At 39.8% G+C, this 17,326-nt stretch overlaps 1 protein-coding gene across 8 annotated transcripts in view; it reads right to left on the reverse strand.

The window, feature by feature from the left end:
* The window catches only part of ST3GAL3 (ST3 beta-galactoside alpha-2,3-sialyltransferase 3), a 188,065-nt gene that overhangs the window by 126,413 nt on the left and 44,326 nt on the right, over positions 1–17,326 (reverse strand). For 6 of the 8 annotated variants that reach the window (XM_057425831.1, XM_057425832.1, XM_057425836.1 and 3 more), the window contains one exon: positions 7,958–8,000. The exons of the other annotated variants lie outside the window; for them this stretch is intronic. In XM_057425831.1, the coding sequence (XP_057281814.1) occupies positions 7,958–8,000 (43 nt within the window). The remainder of the gene's footprint in view (positions 1–7,957; positions 8,001–17,326) is intronic. 8 annotated transcript variants of the gene reach the window in all.

A 17,326-nucleotide genomic window follows, 5' to 3' on the forward strand; every position in this document is an offset into this window, starting at 1 on the left:
TTGTTAAGCAAGACCTACTGTCAGGTTTCCAGTCATAAGACTTGGAATAAAACAAGTAAAATAAAAACCATTTCTGGATTGTATTTATCAGGGTTCCTTCAGTCTCTCTCACAGCATGTCACTACCTGGCAGATCACCAACCTCTCTTCCACTAGGCAATTCCTCTCAAGCACAGCAATAAGGTTTCCTGCTTTCTTTTAGCATAAATGAAATAATGTTTTCTTACCTAAGAGACTATTAAAAATTTTAATTGAATTAATTAAATAAAAAGTATTAAAAGATGTTAAAAGTATGCATTGGTTTTATTGTCCTTCCCCAACATACAAGAAATCTGTATGCATGTGTTCCACCAAACTCTTCCCTGCCTTGATGACCTACTATATATTCTTAAAATTTATAAATGGCATTCTTAGCACATACAGACAGCAAAGCCTTGACGTCTCTGGTCACATTACAGCAGTGTGGAAGACAAATTTAGAGGCAGACTGAGTAACGTGAGCTGTCTCTTCCCATACACTCCATTTACAAAACCTCCTCACAGCCAGCTACAGAAAAATATAAATTAGGAGCTGACAAGTAAGCTGTGTCTAGATACTGTAGCACGTGTTCTTTAGAGTGACATGTTTCAAGGCAGTCTTGATAAACAGCTGAACATTCCCTTGCTGGAATACATTTGATTTCCATTCAACCATTCGATGAGGATTCCCTAAAACATTTCAAAGGGGAAACAGAAGGGAAGTAGATTTCTCTTTGGAAGTGGAACCATGCTGGCCTGCAATAAGGGATCTGCATCAAGTCAGGCAGGTGCAGAAGAGTTGATGTTTGGTGATCACACACATGCCTCTGGGATTTCCAACAGAGGGGACTCCTGCATCAGTTTAATGATAAACTCACAACTGCTTTGATTCAGGATAAGCAGCAAGAAAATCACCTGTTTCCACAACGTGTGCATGACAAGTATCAAGAATACAATGATGAACATTAGCATTTGGCCAATTAGAATTAAAATGAGATTAATTTCTTTAATGGTCTTAATGCAGTATCTCTGACCTCTTTAACTGAAGTTTTGGGAATGATCTATGCTTACATAGCCCAATCCATTCAAATTTTCGTAAGTTATTCAGAGAACAAGAAGGTTTTCATGGGAGAACATTCAGTAACTAGAAATTTAACAAGCTTACCAGTGCAGAAGCTGGCCAAAACTAAAGCAATTTATCTCTGAGTTTCAGAACAGTTTTCTAAAGGAAGAACATTAAGCGTGGCTTTTTATATGCTCTTTTCCCAAGAGGATAAAGCAACAGGAGGGGCCCCATGTAATTTATGAGCTTAAAGATAATCCTTGAATTCGGTTTTGCTACTTAAGTAAATTTAGCCTTCTGTGAATGCAACAACTGTAAAAATTAATGCTCAAACAACAGTAAATACAACTTGTAAAGTTAACTAGTTGTAACTATATCCACCCCAGGAAAACATACATTTACTTAGGTTAACACTACTGTCATGAAGAACTACAGCAAAGTAAGCGTTCCACCTTACAGATATGGAGTGGAAAAAAGAAATGAGTCTTTTCTTTATAGACTTAACAGGTTTTATGCAACTAATGTGGCTGGCTAAAGAGCACAAGATGTACAAACCCAGTCCTAAGAGGAACATATCAAAAAAGAAATCAAATCTCACGCATACCAGGCACTTTCATGGACAGTCACTTGGAGAACAAGCCCATCTAACAAAAAGTGTTTTCTCTTTAATATGCACAATAATTGGAAGTATATGTATTACTTTTTCTTTTCCCCACTTTTTTTTTCCTCTTTCTTTTTTTGATGGAAACTCATATTGGCCATTATGTTATTGGGCTCAGTGGCCATTATGCTATTGTGCTCAGAATCAAAAACGGGTTGAAAAGCTTATGAGTCATTCCTTTTTGCTTTTAAAATATTTGTACATCTACTTTCTGCCAAGAATATGGAGAACCCCTGGTGTCTGAAGATTAATATAAATGTCTAGCAGTCCAAAAAATCTTCAGCTACTTCTTCAGAAATTCTTGCAAGCACATCCAGACATACCAATCCTAAAACACATAAACCCAGGTAACTCTGCATGAATTTTTGTTGTCAGGATTAAGGAAAACACTTTTTTTTATCACCCAAACAGAACAAAACTCCATGTATCTACTGAACAATTCTTCCTCTTCTATAAATATATTATCACTGTTTTCCCTTACACTTTTGGTAAAACTGTTTTTCCATGAACATTTCTTTCTTATGAAACTAGACTTGTTGTGGCAAACAGTATAAAACTGCTCTAAACAATACCCAGCTATTCATATTTTTTACTTTACATTCTTTTCCCACATGGTTTGGTTCATAATTACTTCCAGCTTCAGGAAATGGGCCCTTTTAAAAGCATCAAACAGAAGTTTTTGACTTTGTTTGTATTTAACAAATCAAGTAATGAATCAGTTCTAAGTAGCCAGTAATTCTGACTTCTGCAGTCTTTATCTTCTTCATCAACTAAATTGTGTCTAACACAAGAATCCCAAAGCTAGGTAACAGAGCCTCATGTGAGAAGTCCTTAAAAGAATTCCAAAGGATCAAAATGGAAAAAAACTAAAATGAGCTAAGAAGAGTAAAACAAAAAACGTGGATCATAGTTACACCCCACCCAAACGTGGGAGGTTTGATGGATGAACAACAAACAGCTCAGTAATTGAATCGCTGTGAATAGCTAGGGTTCATATTTGAAGTACTCAAACAATTAGTATAGATTGGAAGAGATTAGGTAGAAGGACACGAATTAAAAGTCAAAGAAAAATCTGAAAGAGAAATAAATAACGAACTGCCAGAAGAATACCAATGTCAAAGTATGCTAAGCCTCAAAATAATCTTTCAGAAAAAGCTACTGGACACTCTTGCTTGTGATGGTCAGAATCCCTCCACTTAGCCCATGAGACACACTCTTACTCCTGTCTAAGCAGGATGGGAGATCATTGGGATTTCTCACTTCTCCCCCCACCCCCAGGATCACAGGAATATAAGAAGATAAATGGGAAGGAAGACAGGGAAGAAAGAAACCCCACAGCAGTAGGCACAGGGAAAGTCCAGCATTCCAACACATTTATTGCTTATTTTTACAGCGCTTAATGGCAAAGTACCACACATAGACACGGTGTTAAAGAAACCTCCCACCCCAGAAACAAAATAAGGGGAAGGGGCTCTCCTTCAGTTCTTAATTATTAAAGCTCTGAAGTAAAGAAATTTCAACAAACAGAAGTAACCCAATCTGTGTGTTTCCTTAGCACAAACTCCCTCCATTTTTACAGTCTTTTCAAAGTCTAGATCAGGTTTCGTTTGAGTTTGAAGGGTGAAGGTTGTTATTTCTGGCTTCTTTCCCTCCACCCTCACACTCCCCCACCCTCCCCAAAGACTCAATTTCTTTGTCTTTTCTTTTAAAAGCAAAGTTTGAAATTATTATCAATATTCAAAAAAATCTTTGTTGCACCTCCCGAATCTACTCTATAATATTGGAAAAAAACATGTAAATCATGAACACAGTATCACAAAATGGATAGCAAAGCACAGAGCCCACAGGAAAAAACATTCCTCCTTTTAAATACTGCCTAAAAATTTCCAAAGTGCACAAATAAAATATATTCTATATATTGTATAAATACAGTGTATTAACTATGTTAGTAGTATGTTATTGTGGTCAACCATACCAATTTTACAGTCTTTTTTCTAAGTGAGAGGGCTAGCAATTTTTTTTGCCTGTTTTTACCTTTTTCTCAAGTCAACACATCATACCCACTTTATCTTTTCGTTTAGGTGAAGAATTATTTCAGTAAGATTAAGCACATCTTCTAACATTTTCAAAACTTTATGGAGGGATTGATTCTTCCACAGTCAAAGCCAAACCCTGGGATGCTTCCCCCACCATTCAGCAACTGAGATTTTAACATCCAAGCCTTTGAGCTGACTGTGGCAGCAGGTGAAAAGATCCACCATCACCTAAGGGGAGCTTTTTTATGGCTGCTGTTTAAAAGCATCAAAACACTAATATAACTGCTAAAATACCTTTGAAAATAGCATTTGAATGATAAGTTTGAAACAATTATAGAAGTAGCAGTGAATAGCTTCCATCTCACTGAATAAATGGAATGCCAGGAGAGTATGGAAAGCTAGTACAGAAGCACGATGGCAACAACATGACAGGGAAGCCCCCAGATCATGAGTTATTACAAAAAAGGAGCTTTTCACATGTGCAAGACAAGTGAATCTACACTTGTAACCTGCCAAGCATACTCAGAGTAATCATTAAGGTCACTAACCCAGCTTTCAGAGTGTAGTAAGTGATCCCCTCCAGGTATTAAGACCTGTGAATTGCACTATATATTTTGTGTAAGTATTTTTCTTACACAACCAGTAAATGTTGGATTTTATTCTTAAAGATTTTAAAACAGTCTGTGGCTCTGCTGCTTGGGAAACCTCCTTACCTGGTAGAACTGATTGAACTGGCCTGTTTCTGTACTTTGCATACATTTAGTGTTGGTATTTTAATTTTTTTGATGATGTTATGGTAGGTACAAGCATAAATAAAAGATAAACTCCTCTTGCAAGAGGTCTTTTTCACTAATCTGGTCTTGAGGAGCCCTAGGTCTCATTTTGACTAAAGAACTTAATAAACTATGTTGCCTACAGATGTCATCAGCTTTTCATTCACCCTGTATTTCATTATCAATCTCCACCTGGATACCAACCTACTTTTAAAAAGTTAAAAGGATAACCTAAGCACAGGCAGCAGAAAGGAAGTATCTTTCTTCTTGATACTTTTCTTTCTGACAAGCTCAGAGCAACAAGACCTCTGGTCAGAACTGGTCATTTCCACATAGCATCTGCACAATATCTTTAGAAATGGCCATTCCTTTCCAGGTTAACTTTCTGGCCATACCACGCTCCCTAATGCTGTAGCAAATCATGCATCAGACATACAGTTCCCACAGAAAACACTTATCAAGTGCTTCTGACAGATTTTTCTTTACAAAAAGAAAGAATCTGGTTTCATTACCGTTTCCCTGAACTCAAAGAGAACCAGTGAACTGAATCATTCCATAGTTGTATCTACAACAGGATGTATTATACCTGAATAACATGCCATGAGCATCTATGGAGTAGAAGACACTATTCATGTAATACATGAAAAATTAAAGATGCAAAGGTAAATGGGCACATTACTATTTATTCAGATAAATACTTCCCTCTTATAACATCATTTAGAATGCAAGTAGGAGCACTCTAAATTTTAATGCAGACCTACCTTTGCAGAAAATGTTAGATCTCCAGGTCATTAATTTAAATGACACCCAGTAACAGCCAGGAACGGATTTTGAGCAAATGAAAGATTAAGGGAAAAAGAGAGAGAAACCTAACTGTTGCCCCAAGTGCTTCAAGTCACGTATGATTCTCACATGCTGTGAATTAAGTGAACCCTATGAAGTTATGATCTATGGCAAAATTCCACCAGAATGATTATATCACAACAACAGCCATAATTAAATTATTTCTGCCAATAAAGTCATCAACGCGGAACATATTACACCCCTTTCAACTCTAAGCAGGTTGTTTTTTTTTAACCAGACAATACTTTTACAATGGTACTATCTTGACCGAGTTGCAGAAACTATTTTTAACCTCCAAATTTCCTTGGATTCAGTGTATACTTAGAAAAAGTGTTTGGTACCTTGACTATACATGCTGAACTTGTGGAACAGCAGTGCATTCCTCTGGTCTGTCACCCATTTTTCATTCAAAATTTATTATATTTTATGGTATTTTCAGCTTTTTTCCTGGCTTCCCTGCTACTGAAAAAATGTAATCATATAATAATTCAGACTGGAAGAGAACACTACAGGTCATCAGGTCTATTCTCAAACCAGGGCCACTTTACTTCCACAGGATAAACAAGCAAACACACAGACAAATAACAAAATATAAAGGAAAACAAAATATCCCAAACAACCTAGAACCAACAAAGGACAATTACAGTAAAAAAAAACACCAAACAAACAAGTTATTTCACCTATGTATAATACTTGCTTTCTTTGCTCCTTAACCTCATAGTATTTATTTTGATGATACTGATTTTATTACAGGCCTTTCCAGAAGCTAACTTTCTGGCTTTGAAAAGCAAACATACACACTTAGGGTGCTATGTAAGTACCTTTTTAAGTGGTCAACAGAATCTTTCTTCAATAAAAAAAATAATTAGAGAGCTTTTATCACAGGGAAGTTTTAATAAAAAAAAAAATAGGATTTTAGAAGCCCTCCAGCAGGTAAAAACTTCACCTGGCCTCAAACTGAAGTCTAAGAAGGAGCAGGCCAAGTCTCAGAGAGATGTAATTGAAACAGATAAGTCAGGAAAGAGGAAAAAAAAGGAGGCATGAGGGGAAGGAAGACTCAAGAGGATTGCTAAAAGCAACAAAGAAAAGGACAAGTAAAAACAGAAGGAAGAATAGGAAACGCAAGGCTGAAACCTTGGTTTGGATGCAGAACAGGCTGGTATCCAAAGCTGGTATGCCAAAAGTGTGTGGACAGTCAGTGGGTGTGTTCAGTAACTCAGACATTACAAAATATGTAGTCTGGAAAAAAAAAAAAACAAAAATCAGACTACTTAAAAACTTAAAAAAAATATTCCCTTACCAAGACCAAGACATTCATTCAAAGGTCACCCATTTCACAACTTTTGCTTTTACGTCTACATGCATAAATTGAATATATCATCTCATCCCAGTGTTGTAAGGTACATACACTGTTGCCTCTAAATCACAAGAAAGTCCCAGTACAGAAAATATAATAAAGAAAATTGGTAAATATGCAACCAGCATGGGCTCCAGACACCATACAACAAAAATGGCACAGAACACTAATAAGACCAGAAAAAAACCTTGACCAGCTATTCATGCAGTAAACACCATCCTTCCTGAACACTGAACAAGAACATGCTCTTCTACAGTACTTTTTTTTCAGGTAAATTACTAGAGTTGAGTTTATGTACCCAGATGCATCTGTAAAAGAAACTCCTACCTAAAGACTTTCTCATTTCCTGCACACAGCAGTTCCCAACACATTTACAAGGCTTTTATTTCATTATGGAAGCTCCTAAGCTACTCAGCAAGACTAAACACAAAACTTCAATGTTACACCCTGTAAGTACAACAAACCTTTCTGAACATTAAGAACAGTTTTTATAGTAACGCTTTCATATCAACATTATACAGGGGCTGCATCCTCAAGTCATTCAAAGCCACTAGATTGCTTCAGTGCCTTTTTAAGCAGTGGAGTCAGAAGGGTTTTAGTAGTCTTTTTGCTCCCGGTACCAAGATTTCCACAAGGGTGTTGACCTCAGAAACAGAGTCGCTAGTGACCCCTAGTGTTAAATTCAGTCTGAATTTGACTGATTTGTGGCAACAAGCGTGACAAGTATCCTCCTTCAGCACTTTGCTGTTCTTCTGACTTAGCAAATGGTCACTACCTTGTGAGGAGGTTCTTTCTGCTCCAGTTTATGAACAAAAATAGCAGCGCCCATTTTTAAAGGAACAAGCGGAAAGGAAATAAAAACGTCTAAGCATCACATCAGTAAATCAGACCGACATTCTTCCCGCTTTCAAATGGTTAATGCATTTTTCCTCATTTGGAAGACTAAAAGAAGGAGATCTAGATCAGACTGACAGTCATGGCTTCAGGTGGACATTTATAGCCTCTTGATCAGTCATTATGCAATTAACAGTGAACAATAATCCAAGCTGGCCGGCAAAGCCTAGTGTAAGGAAAGAAGTCATAATTGCCACGTTGCTGCAGAACTTTGCTGTCCCAGGTAGAAGTGTACGGTCCAGTGACCCAACTGTCCAGGTGACATAAGATTTGCTTATAACAGAAACAAAGAAGAGTCCTCCTGTTCTACTTACAATTTTGAGTCCAGGTTCAGGAGAAAGCCCAGTTTGTCATACTCTGGAAAACAAAAGCAAGGGACACATTATCATAAAAACTGTAAGTGTCTCCTCTGCAAAAGGCACCAAACCCAAAAAGCAGCAAGTCCTTACAGAAGGGCAATGATTATTTCTAATTGAAAATAACTATATCAAAAATTTCTAGTCACTAGCAGCTGTTAGCCCACATTGTTACTTTAAGGTATTCCCAAATGAACATTTCTGAATCCCCAAAAAATACTAAAGCAAGAGAACACATTGGTAATCATTAATTTAGAAATCACTAGAATTAACCAAGATATTTAAAAAGCATTACTGAAACCACACATGCAGTGGCATACAAAGTTTTCCTGCCTACAGCATAAATCATTTTCCCAGTAATTTCTATGACAAACCCTCCTTCTAGGTCCAGACATGGTACAGCTTTAAAGTTTTCTTGATTCCTTGTCTATTCCAACCCACGACTTTGTAATTGAGCAGCCCCTCTTCAAAATAAAATAATTCATGGTGGCAAAAATGCTTCAAGCGCAGGTGATGTTCAACATGAAGCTGCAAAGTCAGTTTATGCCATAAACAGGTAACAGCTACAGAAACAAAGTTAACACTCAGAAAAACTGTAATTCCAGTATAAAGTAAGCATTGCATTCAGCATCTTTGATTACATTGTGATCTTGCAAATCAAATACTTGATACAAAAAAAAAACCTATTAGAATTCACATGAGATACATACAGAAAATGAAAAGGTGTAGTGCCCTTCTCGCATTGTTAAGCTCAGGGACCTCCTCATGCTGAGGACCACAGAGTCTCGCTACCATACAATAAAAAAAAACAAACAATACAAACAGAATTAAAAGATAATCCCTCCAGAGCTTAAGCATCAGGATGTATTAAAAGTAAGCAGAAAAACCACTCCCCTAGCCTTTAAGAAAGAACTCAGTGGAAATAGAGATGTTTGCTTTCCTTATGGAACACCACAAGAAGTTCTGCTGCAGTAGTTTACCTAAGAAGATCACAAGCTTTTCGTGCTATCACTTACCAGCAGAATAGGAAAGCCTTAACATGTACCTAAGACAAAGTGACTGCAGCAGATAGGTCAGTGTAAACCATGCCATTAGCTTCAATCCCATTAAGATGTAATTCCTGAGCCAAGGGAAATATTATGTTTTACATAACTTAGTAAGAGAAGTTGCAGAACATGTGCGCACTTGATACTGGCACATACTGCCCATCCTCTGCCAGCACCTGCATGCCACCCACCATCCCTGTTGTACTTGGAAAGCTAGAAATGCACCTGTACATCTCCTCTACCTTCCATGTAATGACAGTTGCAATTTCCCCCATATCCTGCTTTCCTCATAACTTCCTCCCAGTTTATTCCTCCTACAAGAAATTATTTCCTGTCCAACTTACCTCCTCCGCATACAGGATGGTGGATAGAAAGTTATCCATTCCAGAAAAACAAATATGCCTTTAATTTTTATTAACCCTTCCTCCTCCCCAAAACATCACCCATACCAAGCAAGCTGCAACAGAGATTATTTTTATTTTTATTGTATTTATTTATTTATTTATTAACATCTACAGCCACTGACCCACCTGCCATCCATGTTATCCAATTCGAGCTAACATTCCCTTCTTCCCAACAGGAAATATAAGAAGAAATGCAATAAGATACATCACCTCATAACTACAACAACATCCTGGGCTTTCTACTAACGCAGCACTTTATGAGCTTTGCAACCAAAGCACCAGAAAACACACACATACTACACACTAAGTGCCACAGATGACATACCTCCGTTGCAATGTTTCGTAAGATTCATCTTCTGTTTGTGACATGCATTTCACCTTCCCATGGTTTTAAGTGGTTACTTTTGATGTTCTCTGATGATTACTAACAGAGGTATAAAGCAATCTTGTAAAATTAAGTATGTCAACTATCTTGCAACAGGCACTTCCAAAATTAGCATAACAAAACAAAATAGCATTTATGGTTTCAAACCAGATGCACATGTCTGTTCTTGATTTTCAGTCGGGTGGAAATTATCCTTTCAGGCTGTAACATCAAACCAGAAGCATCTATGCTCCTTCCTCTTGCTGGCTGGTGAAACATGCAAACTGCTTCAGGCAGAGGAATGCTGCCCTCCTCATGAGCCATCTCACGCTCATTGACACTTCTGGAAGCTTCAGCATTACTGGCTTGGAAATTCATCTCCATCACATACTGCTCCCCCCAAGAAAGACAACTAGGAGTGTTAAAGTTACAGATTAAAGTTAGCTTCCATTTTAGCTAAAATCAGTCTTGTTATGGACTTCCAATGCCATTTAGCTGTATCACTATGAATAAAGGGGCCAGAAGTCACTGCAACCCACATGCTGGCTGGAAGCAGTCTGGATTCACAAAAGGCAGATAAAACCCCCAGTACCTGGACAAAGCCAGACGCACATGGCCCAGCTGCCGGAAAAGGCAATCCTTGTCTGAAGTTATGTATTTAATTTAAAACAAAACACAGATCCACTAAATCCAAGGCGAGTACAAGTGAATCTGAAATGCAGTATGGTCATGGTGTGATGATTACAGGAGATGATCTCACAGCTTACTGCTAGAGAAAGGGGCAATCCCATTCCTCCTGCCCTTTCTTGCCTTGAAAATACTGGCTGCAAGAGCCTACATTGGCACTCGTGTAACTTCTCTGCGACCTAACCTACAGGTTACTTTCACCTTCCACGGGCTTAGTTTAAAGCCTTACTCACCAAGTTAACCAGCAGATACACAAAAACATTTCTTCTCTTTTTCAAGCAGTGGGATTAAGAACTGCTAAAATATTGGAGAAAACAAGAACAAAATAGCTAAAGAGAACAAGGAAGAAATACTCCAGCATCTCCAAAAAGAACTAGCTTGGACTAGCTTGCTGTGTTAACTGTGGTCTGCTGTTGGCCTCTGCCAGCATCATTTTTACCTGGTTGGCAGGTCTGATCCAGCTCAGGCCATGTCTGACCCACTGGTCTCCAAACAAGGCATTTATATGGCTGTGTGGAATAGGATTATTTTTTTTTAAGCCAAAAATGCATAAAATTATTAATGAACTTATTTTGCGTTCATTAAAAACATCATGGAAGAATCTGAAGAAGGCTTTACATTTTCAGCCCATAAGAGACTGAAAGGTCCATGAGGGGTAAAAGCAACAGTATAAAAAGAGAGCAAGGCAATCTAAGGACCAAACTCACTTGTGCTGGGAAACCACAGATCTCAGCTGACAATGTGGTACAGTAGTGTACAGAAGCACAGAAAGGAATGAACATGGGAAATAGAAGTTTCATCATGACCCATAAGAACAAGAGGTCTTCCTGGGTCAGAAATAAAATGCATTTCTACGTTTCCAGAAAGATCAGAATTGAGTAAGAATCTAATAACTGACACCAATTTCATAAGAAAGCATGTAATTAGGGTTATAAGAACAGAAGTACAGCCAAGAAGCAATTTCTATGAGTGAAGCAAATCATGTGCCAAATACTACGCTGGCATTAGAATAGAAACTTCTCTCAAGTATCCAACAGAAATCCAGCTACCAGGCAGCAAGTGAGAAATGCATTGTCCCATGTCTGCAAATTCCATACAGACTACTCAAAAAGCCATCAAGCACAGTGTATAGTACCTATCATGTTTTAAAACTGTATTTTGCATCTGCAGCCAGTATATCTACATACAACAGGCAAAATTTTCCCCTACTAATTTTATGCTACTAATACAAAGTCAACAGTTCAGGAATTAACTTGGCTTATTGGTTTTAGCCTTTCAAACTATCCATAACTTATTTCTCTGATGCCTTGAGTACTATTCCTTTAGCAGCTGGCTACTTGGAAGGACAATATAAATAACTTCACCCACAGAAACAGAAAATTAATTTAAGCTTCTTTTAAAAGATGGGCTATATGTGGTTCTAGTTCTCGCAGTGTTTAACTGTTAATTGCAAGTACAGGATGGAAGGCAGAGGGTTCAACTTCAGCTATTTTCTTCAAAATGTTTGTGTTTGTCAAAGAAAGCAGTATGACACTCAAGAGACAGGAGTACTATCAAGAACAGGTCAGACCACCCTGCTACATTTCATCCTGTCCAGTGAAGTTTGTATAGCTGGAGAAGCAAAGAGGCAGAGGAGCCTGTAGAATTACATGGAGCGGGGAAGGGAGTGTAAGCAATGAAGTAGATAGCATGTGGTTAATCCTCATTATGAGTGGAGAGCTGGAAATAGGCTCTGCAGTGCATACTTGCGGCTGCTGTACACAAATCAGACAATACTAAACACTGCTGAATACGAGGGGAGATGAGGGAGGCCATGAGGGGTGAAGGGCGATCATGAGGTGAAAGGAGGGGCAGCCATGAGGGGAGATCATGAGGGAAGACAAGGGGTGGCCATGGGGGGGAAAAAAGGGTGATTGTGAGGGGAGATCATGAGGGGAGAGAGGGGGCAGCCATGAGGGGAGATCATGAAGGGAAAGGAGGGGTGCCATGAGGGGAGATTGTGAGGGGAGAGAAGGGGTGGCCATGAGGGGTGAAGGGCAGTTGTGAGGGGAAAGGAGGGGCAGCTATGAGGAAAGATCATGAGGGAGAGAAGGGGCAGTCATGAGGGGAGATTGTGAGGTAGAAGGAGGAACAGGCATGAGGGGGCATCATGAGGGGAGAGGAGGGGCAGCCATAAGGGATGAAGGGCAGTCATAACGGGAGATTATGAGAGGAGAGGATGGACAGCCATGAGGGGAGATCATAGGAGGAGAGGAGGGTGGCCATGAGGGGACATCATGAGGGGAAAAGAGGGGCGGCCATGAGGGAAGATGGTGAGCAAGAGAAGGGGCAGTCATGAGAGGAGACCATGAGGGGAAATGAGAGGCAGCCATGAGGAAAGATCATGAGGGAGAGAAGGGACAGTCATGATGAGAGATTGTGAGAGGAGATGAGAGGTGGCCATGAGGGGTGAATGGTGGTTGTGAGGAGAGGTCATGAGTGGGGAGGGAGGGCAGCCATGAGGGGAGATCATAAAGAGAAAGGAGGGGTGGCCATGAGGGTTGAGGGACGACTGTGACGGGAGATCATGAAGGGAGAGTAAGGTCGGCCATGAAGGAAGATCTTGAGGGGAAATGAGGGGCGGGAGATCATGAGGGGAGATTGCGAGGGGAGAGGAGGGGTGGCCATGAGGGTAGATCATGAGGGGAAGATGAGGCACGGCCATGAGGGGAGAGCATGAGTGGAAAGCAGGGGCAGCTGTGCGCTGTGAGGGGTGGCGGGGGTAGGGGTGGCAGCCATACAGTGTGGGCAACTGTGAGGGGCAGATGGGGGGTGGCTATGAGTGGTGATCATGAGGGGCAGCCATAAGGAGAGATCTTGAAGGGAGATCAGTTTGCCCTGAGTGATGTGGTTTAGTGGTAGGCTTGGCAGTCCTGGGGTAATGGTTGGACTTGGTGATCTTAAAGGTCTATTCCAACCTAGTTGATTCTATGATTCTATGATCAACTGAAAAGAACAAAAGAAAGATTTTCTTCCAGGGTTAAGAAATATCACTTAGGATTACTGAGCAACAATAAAAGTACTGGACAAACAAGAACTTAATATTGCATCCTTCCCTTAGGATTTTCACTGTAACCTCTTCAGTGATAGAACTTGCTGATGAAAGCAGTATTTCCTGAGGCTGGATAACTGGGCAGGAGGCAAAGGCTGCAAAGCCAGAAGAGGTAGAGCTGACCCCCCCCCGGGCTCCTCAGCACTGTCCGGCATAAACAGCAAGCTTGTCTATGTTCCAGCTTCCTCCTCACCCCCATTCACTCTTTTGCATTTAAGTTTAATGCCTTTTTCTCCAGGTTGTCCAAGTGACATCAGGGAGAACTCCAACTGTACTGGTAAGTTGGGGTTTAGGGTTCTTGGTGACCAAAACCCTAGACCAGTTCTTGGTGCTCTTCCCTGCTCAGTAAAAATACACAGAAGCAGCAGAAGTGACATCTGTAGACTAGCACTGGAAGCATGCCTCCCCAGTCCATGTCTGCATAGCACTATCTACCCATCTGACATTCCCACCATGTGTGTAAAAAACTGATTCTTGAACAACTTCTAATGTAGCCTCACATTAAAGAAAGCTTTAGCTTTCTTTTTTTCTGGGAAGCAAAAGAACTTCATCAACACTATTACTCTGTCAACAAAACATGGAATTTCACATCTAAGAATGTTCACAGACTGTACAACTGATCTAAAAACACTATTCCTGCTACACCAAGCTCAATATTCATTTTCCAGACACTGCACCTGATGACAACAGCCATATCTGATGGGAATGGATACACCAGGCACTATCAGCACAGCTGAAACACAAACCTCTGAGTTCTAAGTGGTGAAAGGAGAAATCTGTCTCCAGTCACAAACCCCTGCATGCCCTGGTAACACTGACAATCATGAGGGTACTACTTACTGATGCAGATTTAGCAGCGAAAGGAAGTAATTTCCAGCTCTATACATTCAAGGTGGTTCCCCCCGCCTGTAATTCCTGACTGGGGCCCCCAAAGACATCTGGCCCAGCTTTACAGCCTGAGGAAAGCAATCCACCAGAGGGGTCTCCTTCATTAGACACTGCAACTACATTATTCATCCCCTAGGCACAGAAAGAATAAAAAACAACCCCTTGATGATAGTGCTGTACGGGTCAGGAAGGTCTTTCACCTCCTTGTCTTACCTCCAATATAGGTATATTAGAACAAAAAAACCAAACAAACAAAAAAAAGGAGGCCATTCTAGCATACTACATTTTTTAAGGCTCTGGCTGCCTTAACATTTACTACAAAACCCCTCACAAATTGCTTCCTAATAAAACTATAGCAACCTCCAACAGTAGAAAAGCAACTGACTGTTTTAAAGCTGACTTTATGAAAGACTGTAACAGGAAGATGAAAAATTCTCTCCTATGAACTGCATATGACTCCCTTTTTCTTTTCCCAGGGAGTCATCTGTTTAAAGCCAGTCTGCAACCCTTTCCAAACAGTTGTTTCATTTACTACCACATATCCACTCAGCTAATGCACTTAATGCTGCCCTACTGCATCTTCCTGCATATTCTTTATTTTAGAAATTGTATCGTATTTCCTAATAAAAGTCAAGAACAATATTAACAGAACAGTAATCTACATTGGCTTTTAGTGACATACAAGAGGTACTGATTTGATGCAGAGATATGCCACATGATAGAGAAAAATCCCATTAAAATACTTTCATTTCAAGATATTCTTTAAGTCACCTCTTGGCATTTGCACCTCAACTCATTCACAGCTGTATTTTCAGCTGGAGGAATAGAGCGTTAATAAGAAGATAGATGATGACGATACTGAATGTGCTGGCAAAGGTATGTAAGGACTATGCAACCAATACATGACAGTCACTGGCAAAGATTCAAGCAGCTCCCACAGTCCACAGCTCAAAGAAATAAAGAATGAAGTAGAACTTCATTAATCAAGAGTGAGAATAACAAAGCCACTAAAATGAAGAGAAAAAAATACATAATCTATCCCATTTATTTTCTGTTTTATTGGAATGCAGAAAAATGCAACATAAGTTCACCTCTCCTTTTCCGTCACTACCACATAGCAACAAGACAGTCAGATAATCAACTTAAGGGAAAAAAACCCTCAACTCTAAAACCCCAACAAATTAGAACCACATCAGCTCCAAATGTAAGTTTAAATTGTTTTTCGCAAACCAAGATGATCTACCAGAGCCTCACAAACTCTATTAACATATCTAAATTAAATACCACTAACCTAGAACCTGGGAAAGATCATACTTTGTAATTGTAGCCACCTACATTGCCAGATTCTCATCAATAAAGCCAAAAAACAGCAGTGTTTTTCTCTCATGCTAGGAATCTGTCACTGTTCTATCAATCTGATATCTGACAATTTCGGTTGTATTCCTTTTCCTGGCCTCCATCCAAAACACAGGGAAGTAGTCACGAAATTCACTCTGGAGCTGAGACAGACACAGGTTTCTTCTCACCTTTCACAAAATTATTATCTGAGCATCTTTGGCAGCTGAAGGAAACATAATGTTTCCTTCATAGTTCTCACAGCTTCTCCCACAATGGTTAAGGACTTTAGCGTAAGGGATTACCAACAGCAAACTCCTAAATAAGCAGAGATTTAATCTCTCAGATGGTTACTCCACTACCACTGTGAACTCAGCATCTGGAAGCATGGTCATGCATGGGGGCTTTCACAAGTAGAATCATAGAATAGTTAGGGTTGGAAAGGACCTTAAGATCAGCAAGTTCCAATCCCCCTCCCATGGGCAGGGACACCTCACACTAAACCATCTCACCCAAGGCTCTGTCCAACCTGGCCTTGAATACCACCAGAGATGGAGCATTCACAGCTTCCTTGGGCAATGCATTCCAGTGCCTCATCACCCTCACAGTAAAGAACTTCCTCCTTATATCCAATCTAAACTTCCCCTGTTTAAGTTTCAACCCGTTACCCCTTGTCCTATCAGTACAGTCCCTAATGAAGAGTCCCTCCCCAGCACCCTTATATGAGCCACAGCAAATATGCTACTCAAAAACAAATTTCAGAAGCTCCATTTTCTCTGCATAAGTCAAGCTGAACTTTTCATAAGGGTTAAAAATTAAATTGAAAAATGCAACAAAGTTAAAATATTCAAACAATTTGAGCAAGACTTAGATAACGGTTACTTGATATGTTAAAACTATCATGTTTTAAGCCTGCAGTGAGAACAACTGCTATACAACCAGTGGCCAGTACTGCAATTAAACACGTCTCCAACAGCGTAAGCCTACAGCCATAAGGTAGTTAGAACTTCAATATTTCCAGCAAGCACATTAAGAGATGGGAAAGTTGCACATTCAATGCACAATATCCCAATGAGGCTTGGAGAAGAAAAACTTAACTTGCTTGTTCTCAGACACAGGAGGTAGAAAAAAAGTCTCACACAAAAATAGCAGGGGCATAAATCTGTCTTTCAAGGTCCAATGTTTTTGATTTACTAGCAACAAAGTAAAACAACTGGGAGGAGAGCAGGGGGGGCGGGAAAGAGTACTAGCTGTCTATGACAAGCAAATGAAATCTAGGCCTTCTCAAACACCCTGTGCCCTGCTTAATGCTGCCCAAGTTCAGGGCATGACACCCTCCTTTCTTAAATGATTTCAGCTGAAACACTGGCCTAGACCTCACACCAAACATTTATCTTTGCTGCTCAAACTTTGTCTTTCAAGGGAAGGAGCAGTTGTGAACAGAATCACAAAAACATCTGGACTCTAAAGGGCTCAACCACAGCATGAACCTCAGACAGTTCAGTCTCACTT

This window comes from Pezoporus wallicus, unplaced genomic scaffold (genome assembly GCF_028554395.1).
Source record: "Pezoporus wallicus isolate ANWC-B61680 ecotype Strahan unplaced genomic scaffold, APGP_CSIRO_Pwel_v1 contig_13480, whole genome shotgun sequence".
NCBI classification, from domain to species: Eukaryota; Metazoa; Chordata; class Aves; order Psittaciformes; family Psittacidae; genus Pezoporus; species Pezoporus wallicus.